The sequence below is a fragment of the Ovis canadensis genome, chromosome 1 (genome assembly GCF_042477335.2).
Source record: "Ovis canadensis isolate MfBH-ARS-UI-01 breed Bighorn chromosome 1, ARS-UI_OviCan_v2, whole genome shotgun sequence".
Classification (NCBI taxonomy): domain Eukaryota; kingdom Metazoa; phylum Chordata; class Mammalia; order Artiodactyla; family Bovidae; genus Ovis; species Ovis canadensis.
Window position 1 is genome coordinate 38,659,139 of NC_091245.1, and position 16,287 is coordinate 38,675,425.

At 32.0% G+C, this 16,287-nt stretch overlaps 2 protein-coding genes across 9 annotated transcripts in view; one reads left to right on the forward strand and one right to left on the reverse strand.

Moving 5' to 3' along the window:
- Positions 1-16,287, reverse strand: part of DOCK7 (dedicator of cytokinesis 7) — a 190,676-nt gene that overhangs the window by 103,595 nt on the left and 70,794 nt on the right. The window lies entirely within an intron of this gene.
- ANGPTL3 (angiopoietin like 3) lies at positions 5,245-13,399 on the forward strand. 2 transcript variants are annotated; one of them, XM_069593184.1, is made up of 7 exons: positions 5,245-5,847; positions 6,502-6,612; positions 8,933-9,047; positions 10,036-10,149; positions 10,731-10,826; positions 12,548-12,811; positions 13,159-13,399. In XM_069593184.1, the coding sequence occupies exons 1-7, from the start codon at positions 5,353-5,355 to the stop codon at positions 13,341-13,343; spliced, it is 1,380 nt and encodes a 459-aa protein (XP_069449285.1). In that variant the 5' UTR covers positions 5,245-5,352; the 3' UTR covers positions 13,344-13,399. The 2 variants fall into 2 exon arrangements, with proteins under 2 accessions (XP_069449285.1, XP_069449296.1); XM_069593195.1 differs by lacking the exon at positions 6,502-6,612 and having other exon boundaries at positions 5,246-5,847.

The following is a 16,287-nucleotide window of genomic DNA, read 5'->3' on the forward strand; positions in this document are numbered from 1 at the left end:
TTCTGAAGAGTAGAGCTGAGAATGGGAGAAAGATATTTGGAGACAAAACATGGGGATTTGGGAAGCTTTTTAAGACTGGAAAGGCTGAAGTGTGATTAACTCCTAATGGAAAGAATGTAGGTGAGACAGTTTGCACACATAAACAAGAATGTAAGATTCCTGAAATGGTGGGAGAAAACAGGATCCAAAGCACTTGACAACAGACTGGCCTTTAATATGCTTGTAATTCCTCACTGTGACAAACATTTATTGAGTATACAGTATACCAGATACTCAAAATAAGGGAGTTCTTGACTTCATAGAACTCATGTTTGGAGGGAGAATCAAACAGGCAAATAATTATAATGCAGAACAATAAATGTTATGAACACTGAATGTCTTTGGGGGACCACAAGGGGACTTAAAAACTAAAGAATCTGCCCACAAATTTCAATGAGAAAATTCCAAGTTTAAGATAGGCAAAACGCACAGCACAGCAAAACACATCATGCTTTCCTCCCACCCCTCAATTTCTGCATTCGGATTACAATTGTTTTAGCTTGTGGATGTGGACATAACCAGTCCCTTTCTATCTTTCAAGTTTTAGAAAGGCTCACTTTCCCTCTCAAACATCACATCACTTTGTTATTCCATTTGCAACTCAAATAATCTGCTTAAAATAATCCTAACTTATCTTGTTTATGTATTATTTCTTGTTTATATATCTCCTTTACTTAAGGCCAAACTCCATGAGTGCAAGGACCTTATCTATCTAGTTAGTTGCTCTATTTCCAATGCCTAGGATAGTTTCTCCTATGAATAAATCATTGACTGAATGAATGAATAGTACAGAACTCACATAAATATTTAGCTACTTAACTCTTTTGGAGTTTGGATTTTCAAGTGAAATGGGAATTAACTAAACATTAAGCTATGCTTAATTTCTAATATAAGCAATACAATTTTAAATTCAATTTGTCTCTGAAGGTGAAATGCACGCATTTAGACCAGATTCTTTTTTATTCTTTTGACTACTAACTCCACTAATAAAGTTCCACATAAACCCAGTAAGTCTTTACCCTGCATTTGTAATATTCCTTCAGAGGAATTTTAAGTTAGCAGAGAGAAGGTAGATCAATAAAAAGTGCTGAGTTGTTGAGATACCTGACTAGCCTTTTTTAAGGCTGATTTCCTATTTCACCACTTTCTCAAAATAAATTCAGATTAAATCCAAGTTTTAAATAATAAAAATAAAACCATAAAACTAACAGGAAAGCACTAAAGAGATCATATTCTATAGGTAAGGAAGACATTTCTGAGCATGAGCCACAAAAAATCATAAAAGACAAATTTTAAAGCCTCTACAGAGCAGGGGATACCAAAAACACAAGTGGAAGACAAAGGACAAACTGGAAGAACACTGATGTTACATAGATAACAAAGAGTTAATATCCATCACATGTAAATAATTCCTAAAATTGGTCAGAAAGAGACAAACAAACATGGGACAGGGAGTTTGATGGGGAGAGGGAGACTTAAGACAATAGTCAGATAATTCACGAAGACAGCAAGACAGAGAGACAGCAAAATCAACTGGATATATCTGCCCCAGGTTTATCAATATTTTTTGTCTTGCTCATTCAAAATATTGGTAAAAATTAATGAGAAAAAAGAAACTCTCATATCTTTTTGGTAGGGATGTAAACTGGCATAATCCTTTTAGGATAATCTGCAAAGAGAAATCTACTTTGAAAGTTAACATCTATGAACTTATCATATGAAAATATTTATATACAAATATAAATATATTTTCTATGCATATTGTTTATAATCAGAAAATTACAACCAACTTAAAGTATCATTGATAGGGAGATGATTAAATTAAGGTGCATCTATATAATAAAACACTGTGCAAGCCACTTAAAAGGATATGGTAAATATACAGGCACTCATATGAAAATGAATTTTAAAATGTTAAAGTCTTAAATCAATGTACATACATAAAAAATAAGAGCTATATATAACATACTCTCATTTGTGTTAAATAAAAATTACATTTAGCCAGTCATCCAAGGGAACTGGTATGATAGACCCCAAAATGTTAACAGTGAAGAGTGAGGATTTTTATTTTTTAAAGATTTTCAAATACCTGGGTTTCCACATTAAGTACTTTTAGTATAAAAATTAAACATTTATTAATGCCAGTTAATGGACATGGGAAAAAATGCTAAGGTAAATAAAATGATTCCTTCAAAGGTCACTCACCTTCTGGACCTTTGTTGTCCAATAATACAGTCTAGTGAGAGTACAGGGCTTCCCTGGTGACTCAGATAGTAAAGAATTCTGTTTGTGTTGCAGGAGACCAGGTTTGATTCTGGGATCAGGAAGATCCCCTAGAGAAAGGAATGGCTACCCACTCCAATATCCTTGCCTGGAGACTACAGAGTACTTTACATGTACCTGTTCTAACTGACATATCCTGAAAGCATAAAATACACACTAGATTTGGAAGAGAGTATGAAAAAAGAACATAAAATACCTAATTAATGATTTCATACTGGTATGTTAAAGTGGTAATTTTTGATATATCAGATACATAAAACATATGTTCAAATGAATTTCACTCATCTCTTCAGTTTTATACATAAATAACTCACATTGTATCTCCATTGGCCAGTACTATTCTAGAAGAAAAGGAAACTAATATATTACTTTTTCATTAGTTCATATAAATATTTCTATTTATAAATATTTTTCTCAGTTACTTTTAGTCTTTCTACCAAACATATTAATTCAAAAACAAATGACCACATTTAAAAAGGAAAAAATTAGTAGGGACATACTATATTCAAATTAACAGGGATACAAGATCCAAAATGCCTTGTGTTTTATTTGGAAGTCAAATCTCCATAAGATTGCACAACCTGGGAGAGGATAAAGGACTTTGCTTCACTTTTTAAACAAAGATCCTAAATGTCCTATAATTCCATGCAGCTAAGAAGTTTTGAGTATTAGTTCATAGAAACTGGGAATCCTTAAATTAGGTCTTAATTTTGCTTAGTTTCTTAGGCATAAAAATTTTAAGTTTTTATAACGTTACTGGTTATATCTGGTTAGGCTTCTGTTTAAACACATTACATTTCCCATGTTGCCACTCTTCCACAGCTTGTAATTAGACAATTTATTTATTTTAATTCTATTTTATAACATGTCAAACTACTATAAGAAAAAAATTACCCAGATATTTCTACCCAAAGACAATATTATAAACCAAGAATATGCAACCACTGCCTCTAATCTCTCTTAGCATTATATGTGAGGCATTACAACCATAACTTCAACAGAAAGTATTAATATTCCAGCATATTAACTAAAATAAAAAGAAATTCCTACACATAGTCTTTCTTTGGTATTATTATCCAGTTACTTTCATGCACTGGAAGGGACTACTTTTCAAATTCTTTTTATTGTAAAGTACCTCCAATACTAAAAAGGAGTATCTATTACATGCAAATTTTATGTTTGAAAAACTCCCATGTTAAGACTTATCATTATCTTATTCGTTCAATAAAAATTTATTGTTTCTCAATAAGGAATTTACTGAAGTGCTCTATGGAATATAAATTAAAAACAGATACAGATCTTACCAATAAACAGCCTAGAGTACAATAGAGACAAGAAGTCGGCCCATTTCAACTGCCCCTCAACTAAAAGGTGGATGAAATATCAGGGTCAATAGTTTCAAGCAAGAAAAGGAGACAGTTCAATTAAGACAAGCTTCGAAGCACGCTCTTCATGACCAATGATCACAACACTAACATATCCCTTTCAAAAGGGGGAGAAAATTCAAATTTTTTCACTAGTTCAACATACACTTCTATCATTTCACAGCATGTACCAGTGGTGGAAGGAAAAGTGAAAATGAAAACGAAGGAAAAATGTTTTGCTTTTCTTCTTCACTACTGGAAGCATTTGTATACTTTTATTTTCTTGCATTCTTTATTTCTCTTACAAACAGAAATACTTACATTGTTCTATACTGGACACTTAGAAAAAGTATACACAAGCTAAACCAAAGAAATAATTCCTTGTACTTACCAAGGTTCAAGAGACCAAAGTAAGAAAACCCAGATTCTAGAAAAATTTCCCAACTTATGTCATCTTAACATAAGATCAGATAATATTTATCAATAAAATATTACTGTACTACTACATAAATGCATTGACTTTCTAATTACAAAAGAATAGCTAGAACATAATACCATGTTGTATTTACTAAACACTAGGTATTGGTCTAAGTGCTTTAAAATATAAATTTTTATATAAAGTATATATTATCTTCAGTTGATAGACAAGAAAAAAGGGATACAGAAAAGCTAAGTAATTTCACACAACTAAAGAACAGCAGAGTCAGGATTCCAATTCAGCCAGTCTCTCTCCAGAATGAAACTCTTAACCACGATGGGTTACTACATCTACTGTAACCATTCTATCCAAAAGCCCTTAATGCTAAATGATCAAAAGAAAGGTTTTATTAAATTTAGATCATGAATACTGTTCCCAAGTTCACAAACTACAGAAAAATTTATAATGGGCAAATAATTCGTGACACTGGAACCACATAATCTATTGGTCTTCCAGTGGGTACAGGAGAAAGAGGCTAGAACACAGAGACAGAATATGACAGAGAGAAAGGATGAAATACCTTTTAGATATGGATTTTGTGATTATATACAAACACGGTTTAGATAGATCATCTGAAGAAAAAAATATACAAACAAATAATTATAGTGACAAATAATAAGGAATAAATAATCATACATTAGCTCATACAGAGTAGCATAGGAATACAGCATTAACATCACCTGCACATGTGGAGGAAGGCTTCATAGAGAACACATTTTTGGGGATCATCACTGTTTCAAAAAAAACTAAAATACAATTTAGGAAATGCATACTTGATTCATTAATTTTTCCTCAGCTTTAATGATGAATTTATCTGTCAGAAGAGTTTGATATTTACTTGTAAATCTCTTTAAAAATCATGACAAATTAAAATGAGCTTTTAAAAATAGGTAGATCTCCTAACACTAAAAATGCAGTTTACAATACAGCAAAATTAAATACAATAACCATTTTAAATAATCAATTAAGGTTGTTGCTCATTTCTTTGATTTCATTTAACATTGATCTAACTCAGTCTGGAAGGTTACATTCATACAAGTTTACACAGCTTAATGATTAACTATATTGACCTGCCAACCTTACTGTGTCTGTGGCAAATAGTGTTATATAGAGAGTTCAGAAGTCTTCGTATGCTCCCAGGAAAAAAACAAATTCCAAATCGCTTGAAAGTGAATAATTAGGATAAAAATGTACACTATCAAGCTCTTTCTTTTTATTGCTCCTCTAGTTATTTCTTCCAGAACTGACCAAGACTATACATCACTTGATTCTATATCTCCAGAGCCAAAATCAAGATTTGCTATGTTAGATGATGTAAAAATTTTAGCCAATGGCCTACTTCAGTTAGGACATGGTCTTAAAGACTTTGTTCATAAGACTAAGGGCCAAATTAATGACATATTTCAAAAACTCAACATATTTGATCAGTCCTTTTATGACTTATCACTGCAAACCAATGAAATCAAAGAGGAAGAAAAGGAACTTAGAAGAGCGACATCCAAACTGCAAGTCAAAAATGAAGAAGTGAAGAACATGTCACTTGAACTTGACTCAAAACTCGAAAGTCTCCTTGAAGAGAAAATTCTACTGCAACAGAAAGTGAGATACCTGGAGGACCAATTAACCAATTTAATTAAAAATCAACCTCAAATTCAGGAACACCTGGAAGTAACTTCACTTAAAGTAAGTAAAAACTAAAGAGCATGATTAAGTTTTCAATGTGAATCTTTTCAAAAGAATAATTTTAAGACATGCTACTTGAAATACTTAGTTGAACTGCTGAAACACTATATTTTTCTCATTTTAGAAAAAAAAGCCTCCAGGAAATAAATTTTCCCATGATAATTTCAAGCTGGTTTTTGTTTCCCTAACAAATTTATGAAAATAACTGAACTTTGAATATCAGATGAAACTTACAAGTCAGTTAAGCAATGAAATTTAGAACACTAAACTATTACAATTTGATTGTGAATTACTGGAGGCAAGTAAAAAGCTAAAGGAATATAACTTGTGTAACGACTTTATCTTTAAAATGTATAAAAGTAACACAGTAAATGGAAAACACTAAAATGCTGGGGTTTTTTTTCCTCCATGTAATTGAAGTAGTTTAAAGTTCAGGAAATCAGATTTTAGAGATGGTACAGTTTAAATAAAAAACAAAAACAGAAGTGTGTACTATGTGAAAGAAGCATGAAATGGGAAAAGGTTTGCCAGTATTCATTTTTCTAAAATACTATTAGTTTAAAAAATTAGACTGTGACAGTGCTATAGGAAATTTACAAGTCTAGTTTAACAGGAAAGAAAGAGATCTCTAACCAACCTACAATCTATATACAGACTTTGGTAGAACAGCAAGATAATAGCATTAAAGACCTTCTTCAGATTGTGGAAGAACAATACAGACAGTTAAACCAACAGCAAAGTCAAATAAAAGAAATAGAAAATCAGGTAAGTCAATATCTTAATAGTATGTCCAATCTTTTACATAAAAATAAGGTTTATGAAAATATGGACCCTAAAATTATTTACAATAATTATAGCTGGATAATGAATAAAAGGATCACATCAGCATGACTGTTGAGTTTGCAGGCTCTGAAGCTAGTAAACTACCTGGGTTTGAATCCTGGTTCTAAAACTTTTGTGTGACCTTGAATAAATTATTTAACCCCTCTCTGTTTCCTCCCTCTCTGTTTCCTTACATACTCTAGGTAGACAATAAGAGAACCTGTCTTATAGGATGGCTGTGAGAAAAAAGAAAGAATTCATGCAAAGTATATCCTCAATATAGCAGCCAAAGAGATTCCTTTAAAATTTAAATTACACTATGTCTCTCTTTGAAACCCCACAATGGCTTCACATCTCACTCACAGTGGCCCAAGAAGACTCAGATAATTCTTAATCATCTCACTGACGTCATTTCCTCTACTATAGTCATACTAGCCTTTTTACTGCTACTCAAACACATCAAACAAGTTGCTACCTCAGGGCCTTTGCCTATGTTGCTCTCTGTATGGAATGCTCTTCATCTTGGTATTGGCATGGCCCATTCTTATTCCCTTTAGGTCTTTCTCAAATACAAAATTCTCAAAGAATCCTTCCCAGATCATTTAATCAGAAGTTACAATCCCCTACACCCATGCTTGAAACCTGCTACCTCTTTCATCACTCTCTTCTTTCTCTTAACACTTACCTTTATTTAATATAATATATATATTTAGTTATTTATTCTGTCTGTCCCTGCACTAGAATGTAAGATCCATACGTACAGAAGTTTCTCATTTTTTTTAATTGCTGTAGACCCCACAATATAGAACACTGTCTGATACATAGTAAACACTTAATCAATACATGCTGAGTTAATAAAGGTAATGTCACATTTAGTACAAACAAGTCAATAAAAACTTGCTGTGATTATAATTATTAGAAGCTACATGCCTAATAATTAAAGTTTAATACCCAACAGTATAATTTAATCTACCATATAAATAACTGGCTAGGTGAGGAAGGGAGATACCTGTTTAGAATAAAGCCATGCCAAAATCTAAGCATTCCAATATATATATACTACCATACTTCAAAAATATTAATTGTAATAATACTATTAAACAGCCACTCAGAAATTTCAAAAATAATTGACTTGAAGACACTGGTTAAAAAAATAGATGCCAAGGACTATAAAACAAATAATATAATTTCCACAAAACAAACACATTATGTTTTAGTAATTTTATGACTCATCATTTTAGTAACTTACTTTTGCTAATTTATCAATCATTATTTAGTAGGGTATTTTTGCTAATTGTCCAAAAAGAGGTTTTTTCCAACTAGTTTTAATTTCCATAATTTCCTTCTTACTGTATGTTATTCTTCTCTGTTTTCCTACATATTTTACTATGAGTAAATGAACCTACTTACAAAAGCAAACTGTCACTATTAGAAAATGGTATACATCTTGTCTAGTAATAAAATGTATGAAGAATTTAAAACAATAAATTTCTAAGTTGGAAGAAGCCTTAGATCATCTGACACAACTTACTCAAATTTAAATTTACAAACCAAACTCTCAAGTTAAGTTACTCTAAGACCACAGTCACTCAGTAGAAAAGACAAACACACAATAAGTGAACTTTACAAGAGAGCCTAGTGAATTATATCCTAAGAAATGCCGTTTATGCTGACATCAAAAAACTAACATTAGTAACACAAGATATTACATACTCTGCTTTTTTCAAGTCATCAATGCCACACTATCAGTCAATAAATTGCAAACCCAGCACAACAATGAAATATTGAATATATGAAAAGCAAACAAATAAACCTGCCAATTTGCTACCTCTACAAATACATTTACATGTCAAAAACTATCAAGAAAGCAACCTTGTTCAAATTACTATTATTATTTCTTAAGACTGAGAATTATGAAATTTGAAATCTGCCTCTGTCACTGAACAGAATACATATGTTCTAACAGAATATATATTACATTCATATAAATAAATAGAACATATTAAAATACTTTAACCAAAGTCTCTGCCTTTGGTCTTGCTGTTTTTTGATCAATTTCTGTTTTTTGTCTTGATATCTTTCTCTATTTTTTAAACTCATTAAATAATGTGCCTGATTAAATATTTTGAGAACAGGAAGTCTGTATACTACATACAGCATTATTTATCCCTGTTATCATTGAAATCAATAACATATTATTAACTCAGATTTCCCCTAATTAAATATTCAAAATTTTTAAAGTAGATTTGTATTCTTTTATCAGTTGAGAAGAACTGGTATTAAAGAATCCACAGAAAATTCTCTTTCTTCTAAACCAAGAGCACCAAGAACTACTCCCTCTTTTCACTTGAATGAAACAAAAAATGTAGAACATGACGGTAAGATAATTTGCTGCGTTTCTGTCTTGAAGCTATTACTATCAAATTTTTCTTCTATCTTTGACATTTCCATCAAAAATCCCTATTCTCAGGGCCAGTTCTAGACTAAAAGAGAGTGAAGAGATACATTCAACAAATATGTGTCAACCTAAACTGGATCTTAGTGATTTTTTTAAACCCAATAAAACATTCTTAAGACAATCAGAGAAATATGAATATAGACTTGCTATTAGGTAATAATCATTAACTTTCTTAGATAGAAAATGATATTACAGTTATATAAGAGAATAATCTCATGTTTAAGAGCCTTTAAGAGATGCATGCCAAAGTATCTAAGGGATTAAGGGTCATGATGTTTGCAAATGACTTTCAAATAGCACAATAAAATTCATATTTGTACATATTTGTTTATAAAGCAATAAGGTAAAATGTCAACAATTGTTGAATATGCATGGAAAGATTATGGCATTCTCTTCAAGGTTTCTACTTTCCATACAGAAAGCAAAAAGATGGGGAGACAAAGTCTCCATTCTCAACCAAGCTTCAACAAAATGATATATTTTCAAAGCACATTTATTTTTAATGTAATTCATAGAGGAACAAAAGGTCTTTGTTAGTTTCTTCTATATATGTTCACTCTTTCTACATTAATCTGTTGACAACCTAGTACGTACCAAGCACTATACTAATATCTCATACGTGGAATTTTATTTATGTTTTTCCTAGGTCTAGGGGAAAGGGCACTTAAAATTCTCATTTTGTCACTTTCTCAAAAAGAAATCAGTTTGGCAATAACTATTTGATATTCTTCATATAACATGCCATCTAATAAAAATGTTTTAGCATAAAATAGTTTTTCAATAACACATTACTAAAAAAGGCTAAAGATGATAGTCACAATTCCATAGAATTTCAACTAAAATCTCAAGCTCTAAAGATATCATTCTTTACTAATGCACCTTATGTAATAACATTTTGTTGATTCTAGACATTCCTGCTGACTGTACCATCATTTATAACCAAGGCAAACATACAAGTGGCATCTACTCCATTAGACCTAGCAACTCTCAAGTTTTTAATGTCTACTGTGATGTTAAATCAGGTAAAACCAGCCTAAGACAAATACACAATAGTAAGTAAGCTAAGGTTACTCACTCCCTATTAGTAAGACTGCTGCTGCTGCTGCTGCTGCTAAATAGCTTCAGTCGTGTCCGACTCTGTGCAACCCCATAGTCGGCAACCCACTAGGCTCCTCTGTCCCTGGGATTCTCCAGGCAAGAATACTGGAGTGGGTTGTCATTTCCTTCTCCAACGCATGAAAGTGAAAAGTGACAGTGAAGTCGCTCAGTCAGATATATATCTGTACCTAGTACATACATTTGTACTAGATCTAGTACATACATTTGTCTTATTTATATACTTACTTATGCATTCATTCAATGTTCTCCATCCTTTTATCTAAAAAATTATCTAAAATGACTGCTGTCAATAAGTTTATTAAGACAAATTAACTGGTTGCCCTTCATTTAACTTCTTGGGCCCACAATAAATAATAAAATATTACCATCACAATGTTAATAACTACCTTACACAGCCACCAATAAAAACCAAACAAAAAAACAGTATTTTGTTACAACTATCAGCATCAGTCTACTGAAAATACAATTTGTTCATTATATTCAGGTAGTTCATGGACATTAATTCAACATCGAATAGATGGATCACAAAACTTCAATGAAACCTGGGAAAACTACAAGTATGGTTTTGGGAGACTTGATGGTAAGATGACTTCATACATTAATTCACTCATTAACTAAAATGTATTTATTAAGAATCTATTAATAAAGCCCATTGTGGATTTGGCATTAGAAATACAGTGAATGAGGTACAGTCCCAGCCTTCTTAGAAATTATTAGCAAATAGTTACACATTTGTAAGTACTGAACTTATTACAATTGTCTTTTTTTGAATTATACTTTCCATAATTACATGTCTGTTCTATGTATATACTAAGCACAATTTAATTGGATGGCTTCTGATTATCATAATTATGATTTTAAAAGATAATTTTGATTTAAAAGTACTATATGTTTCAAATAAGTAGTAAATCCTATGAATGAGCTACAAAGAAAACCATCCTTATCAGTGGTCACTCTGCTTTCTTATTAACATTTTAGATATCAACTATTTGGAAGTTGGAAGGTACAAAGAAGCTGTCAACTGTCAGATCTTAAGAAAATGCTTAGATTTCAATAATTTAAATATTATAAATGTATATTATACAATGTGTGGTTTAAAATAAATTTAGGTAATTCAATGCAAATTATATTTGATCACAAAATAAATAAGGTAAAAAATAAAATAAGCTAAATAAAAATAAGATAGGGGTTTAAAATCCAAAAAGCACATTATAAAAATCCATGAGTTATGCCATGTACTCATTCATAAAATGGGTAACATCCATTATTATGGCAAGTTTTTAAATATTCAGGACTATTTGACTACTTAAACAGTTTTAGATTCAAACTACCAATTAAATCCCAAACTAAAAGGTATAATCACTGATATGCTTTGTAGGCTCAAGTCTTCTCCGAAGAGTGACAGTCCAGAATACTCATTTATTTCTTCAAGGAAGTAAGCCATTTGTAGTTTGCAACTCTTAAAATGAAATATACTGATTCAACAGCAGTAAAGAAATTCCCTTAAATGCTTTAATAAAAGGGATAATTAAAGAGAGATTAATTGTAGTAATTAAAGAGAACTGTTTGTATTTATGTTATGTTTTTCATTCCAAATAAAATTTTTAAAACTGCAGCAAAAAGTTATTAAGAATAATGCTTTTTATTTAAAAATTTTAAATTTATTTCCTTCTTTTTCTACAAGGAAAATATATATACCAAGAAAATATCAAAGGCCAAGACTATATGAGAGGAAAATAACATTATTATCCAAGTCTCTAGAAATACTTAACAAATCTCTTCATAGTACCATCACTCTTTCTACATTAATCTGTTGACAACCTAGTACACACCAAGCACTATACTAATATCTCATATGTGGAATTTTATTTATGTTTTTCCTAGGTCTAGGGGAAAGGGCATAGTACATGGGTATTAAAAAAAAAAAACCCCAGCTGATTATAAAGCCACTATACATAAAGATCCAAAAGTTAGATAACATTTTACCAATGACCAACCCTATAAATACTTATAATAGTCTAATAGGTTTCACCTGTGAAATATGCCTGATAATATCCAGTTTAGAAAGGATAATCATACTCTAGGTAGGCCCATTAATATTTTCACAGTTGTTGTAATATAACTATCTTCAATAAAACTGTTTTTAAAACAAATATTTTAAGAAACTCTAAAGGATTCAAGATGAAAACAGTTAAGCTCCTTACAGCGAAAAAATTAAAACAAAAACTCTCAAAATAAATGGTCACTGCCTCAACTACAGTTAACAATCCACAGATTTCTGCAACTTTTTTTTTTTTTCAGGAGAATTTTGGTTGGGTTTAGAAAAGATATACTCCATAGTAAAGCAATCTAACTATATCTTGCGAATCGAGCTAGAAGACTGGAAAGACAAGTATTACACTGAATACTCTTTTCACTTGGGAGATCATGAAACCAACTATACACTACATCTAGCTGAGATTTCTGGCAATGGCCCCAAGGCATTTCCGGAACACAAAGACTTGATGTTTTCTACTTGGGATCACAAAGCAAAAGGACATTTCAACTGTCCAGAAAGTAATTCAGGTATCCTCTTCCTAATATCAAAACTTTATTTTCATATCTTCAAAGTATCTTTCCAGAGTAAGAGCTAATATCTTTCAATGTCAACCCCTTAAATACGCATCCAAAATAAACATTTTCTCTATATGTAAATGTCTCATAACATATGTGGTAATTTGATTCTAGTTCAATTATGCATTTCACCTCTAACCTTTCTCAGATATTTTATTTTTGATCAGATGTATGAGACATATAAATCATTTAAAATTGGAAACTATGCATATAACTACAGATGCACTCACCGGGTAAATATAATAACAGCAACTATATATGTGTCTGTATCTATTAAACTGTGTATCTATCCTTTTTAGGAGGCTGGTGGTGCCATGATGTATGTGGGGAAAACAACCTAAATGGTAAATACAACAAGCCAAGAGCAAAAGCTAAGCCAGAGAGGAAAGGAGGAATATGCTGGAAGTCTCAAGATGGAAGGCTGTACTCCATCAAAGCAACCAAAATGCTGATACATCCATCAGATTCAGAAAATTATGAATGAACTGAGGCAAATGTAAAAGCCAATAAATTATTAAACATTAAACTCATCCCATATTACAATGGCTTAGAAATCCAGTATTAAACCTCTAATAGAAGGCTTAGAAATAAATTCTTTATATTAAAGCCACTACCAAGTTAATATTAAACGTATCACATCACTTCAAAGAACACCATTTATTCTCAATCAAAATTTTATGACAATCATTTATACATATATTTTGTGATGTGTGAATCAAATTTTAGAATCTGATTCTAAATTTTAACCAATGGATGAAATTTCAAAAACCATTCTAAATAAACAACATAAAAAAAATTTTATGTTTAAAGTCATCATGTTAGCTAACTGCACAAATTCCTCAGTTAAAAAAATACTTTTCTTGCTAAAATTCTAAACTTGAATAAATATAAACAATAATTGTACAATTTTTAAATGATGTAATATTAATTTCAAAACTAAAATTAAATAAGTTGACAGTACATGTGAAAATCAGTAACATGGATTTTAAAATTGATACTAATTTTACTAAATAATTTGGAGTAAATGTTCGGTATGCTTTATTTATGAGGCAAAATGAAGCAGGATGAAATACTGTATTGAAATAGGCTCACACTGTTAAATATAGTAGATCATAACTGCTAAGTCATACTGACTTTAAATATCAACTATCACTGTACCTTATTTGTTAACTTGTCTGGACTCTATACATATTTTAACTCCTGAAAGTGAAAGTCGCTCAGTCATGTCCCACTCTTTGCGATCCCATGGACTACACAGTCCATGGAACTCTCCAGGCCAGAATTGTACAGAGGGTAGCCGTTCCCTTCTCCAAGGTATCTTCACAACCCAGGGATGGAACCCAGGCCTCCCTCACCGCGGGTGGGTTCTTTACCAGCTGAGCCACCAAGGAAGCCCAAGAATACTGGAGTGGGTATCCCTTCTCCAGCAGATCTTCCCAACTCAGAAATCAAACCAGGGTCTCCCACATTGCATATTGTCTGGACTCTATACATATTTTAACTCCTAATGTTGTGAAAAACAAACAATTTTAAGGTGATCTTGTCAAAATACAGTAAGAAAGAATGTGTTTGTGGCATCAAATTAAAGTTTAATAATTTGTTTCCCTTGGACACAGTGTGAGTCTAACACTAATTTGGAGGTTTTCAAAGAGAATTAAGAATCATAAAAAGTTACTGAATGATTAAACAAACAGTCTGAGGAATATTAACATTTCCAAATTCATTCCAAGACTCAGTCCTCTACATTACAGACATTTACATTCTTGTAGTTTTTTATTGACATCTAATAGGAGTATGATTATGCTATTTCTAATTTCAATAATTTAAATTGTAAATACTCAAGGATTATTAGAGGATATTCTGACCATAATATCTTTTGGCAGTATTTATTTTTTTTAAGTTTCTAAAGAAATCATCAAAGAGAAATAAAATCTTGAATTAAATTTAATTTTTAAAGACTAATTTTTTTAAAAAAGGAAAAAAGGGTAGTGCCAAAGTCTGTCATCATTGTCACTCAGTCACCCAGTCATGTCCAACTCTTTGCAACCCCATCGACTGCAGCATGCCAGGGTTTCCTGTCCTTCACCATCGCCCGGAGCTTGCTCAATGTCATGTCCATTGAGTCAGTGATGCCATCCAACCATCTCATCCTCTGTCGTCCCCTTTTCCTCCTGCTTTCAATCTTTCCCTTCATCAGGGTCTTTTCTAATGAGTGGGCTCTTCCCATGAGGTGGCAAAAGGACTGAAGCCTCAGCATCAGCATTAGCCCTTCCAATGAACATTCAGGACTGATTTCCTTTAGGATGGACTGGTTGGATCTCCTTGCTGTCCAAGGGACTCTCAAAAGTCTTCACCAACACCATAGTTCAAAAGCATCAGTTCTTCAGCTTTCAGTATTCTTTATGGTCCAGCTCTCACATGCATACATGACTACTGGAAAAAACATAACTTTGACAGGACAGACCTTTGCTGACAAAGTAATATCCCTGCTTTTTAATATGTCGTCTAGGTCGGTCATAGGTTTTCTTCCAAGGAGCAAGGGTTTTTCAATTTCATGGCTGCAATCACCATCTGCTGTGATGCTGGAGCCCAAGAAAATTGTCTTTCACTGTTTCCTTTGTTTCCCAACCTATTTGCCATAAAGTGATGAGACAGGCTATTTGCCATAAAGTGATGAGACTGACTGTCATGATCTTCATTTTCTGAATGTTGAGCTTTAATCCAACTTTTTCACTCTCCTCTTTCACCTTCATCAAGAGGCTCTTCAATTCCTCTCCACTTTCTGCCATAAGGGTGGTATCATCTGCATATCTGATGTTATTGATATTTTCTCCCAGCAATCTTGAGTCCAGCTTGTGCTTCATCCAGGCCGGCATTTTGAATGATGTACTCTGCATATAAGTTAAATAAGCAGGATGACAATATACAGCCTTGACGTACGCCTTTCCCATTTTGAACCAGTCTATTGTTCCATGTCTGGTTCTAACTGTTGCTTCCTGACTTAATACAGGTTTCTCAGGAGCAGGTAAGGTGATCTGATATTCCCATCTCTTTAAAAATTTTCCACAGTTGTTGTGTCCAAGTCATGTAGTGACTCACATTAATCAATAAATATTCACCATTAGGTATTTTAAACTGTTCAATATATATTTTTAGTATATGACACATTCAAATATTTATGATCTATGTGGATCCTACACAAATATTTTGTTCCAAAACATACAAAGGAATAAAGGCAGGAATTAATTTTCATTTTCAGAACCACATTCAAGCTGTCAAAATTGACCTTTGAAAGCAAGAGTGACAAAATGGCCTTTTTCCCCCCCAAAAGTAGAAGCTTTCAAATGCAAAATAATGTTATTTAATATAACAATTTTTTCTCTGTTTTCCAATTTTTTTAAATTCTCATACAATGTGCTGCATTTTGT

Excerpts from the sequence above, each read along its gene's own strand:
- ANGPTL3 (XM_069593184.1), top strand. The coding sequence starts at position 5,353 with ATGTACACTATCAAGCTCTTTCTTTTTATTGCTCCTCTAGTTATTTCT. Across the intron at positions 10,827-12,547 it reads TGGTTTTGGGAGACTTGATG|GAGAATTTTGGTTGGGTTTA; the intron begins GTAAGATGACTT and ends TTTTTTTTTCAG. Across the intron at positions 12,812-13,158 it reads CTGTCCAGAAAGTAATTCAG|GAGGCTGGTGGTGCCATGAT; the intron begins GTATCCTCTTCC and ends TATCCTTTTTAG.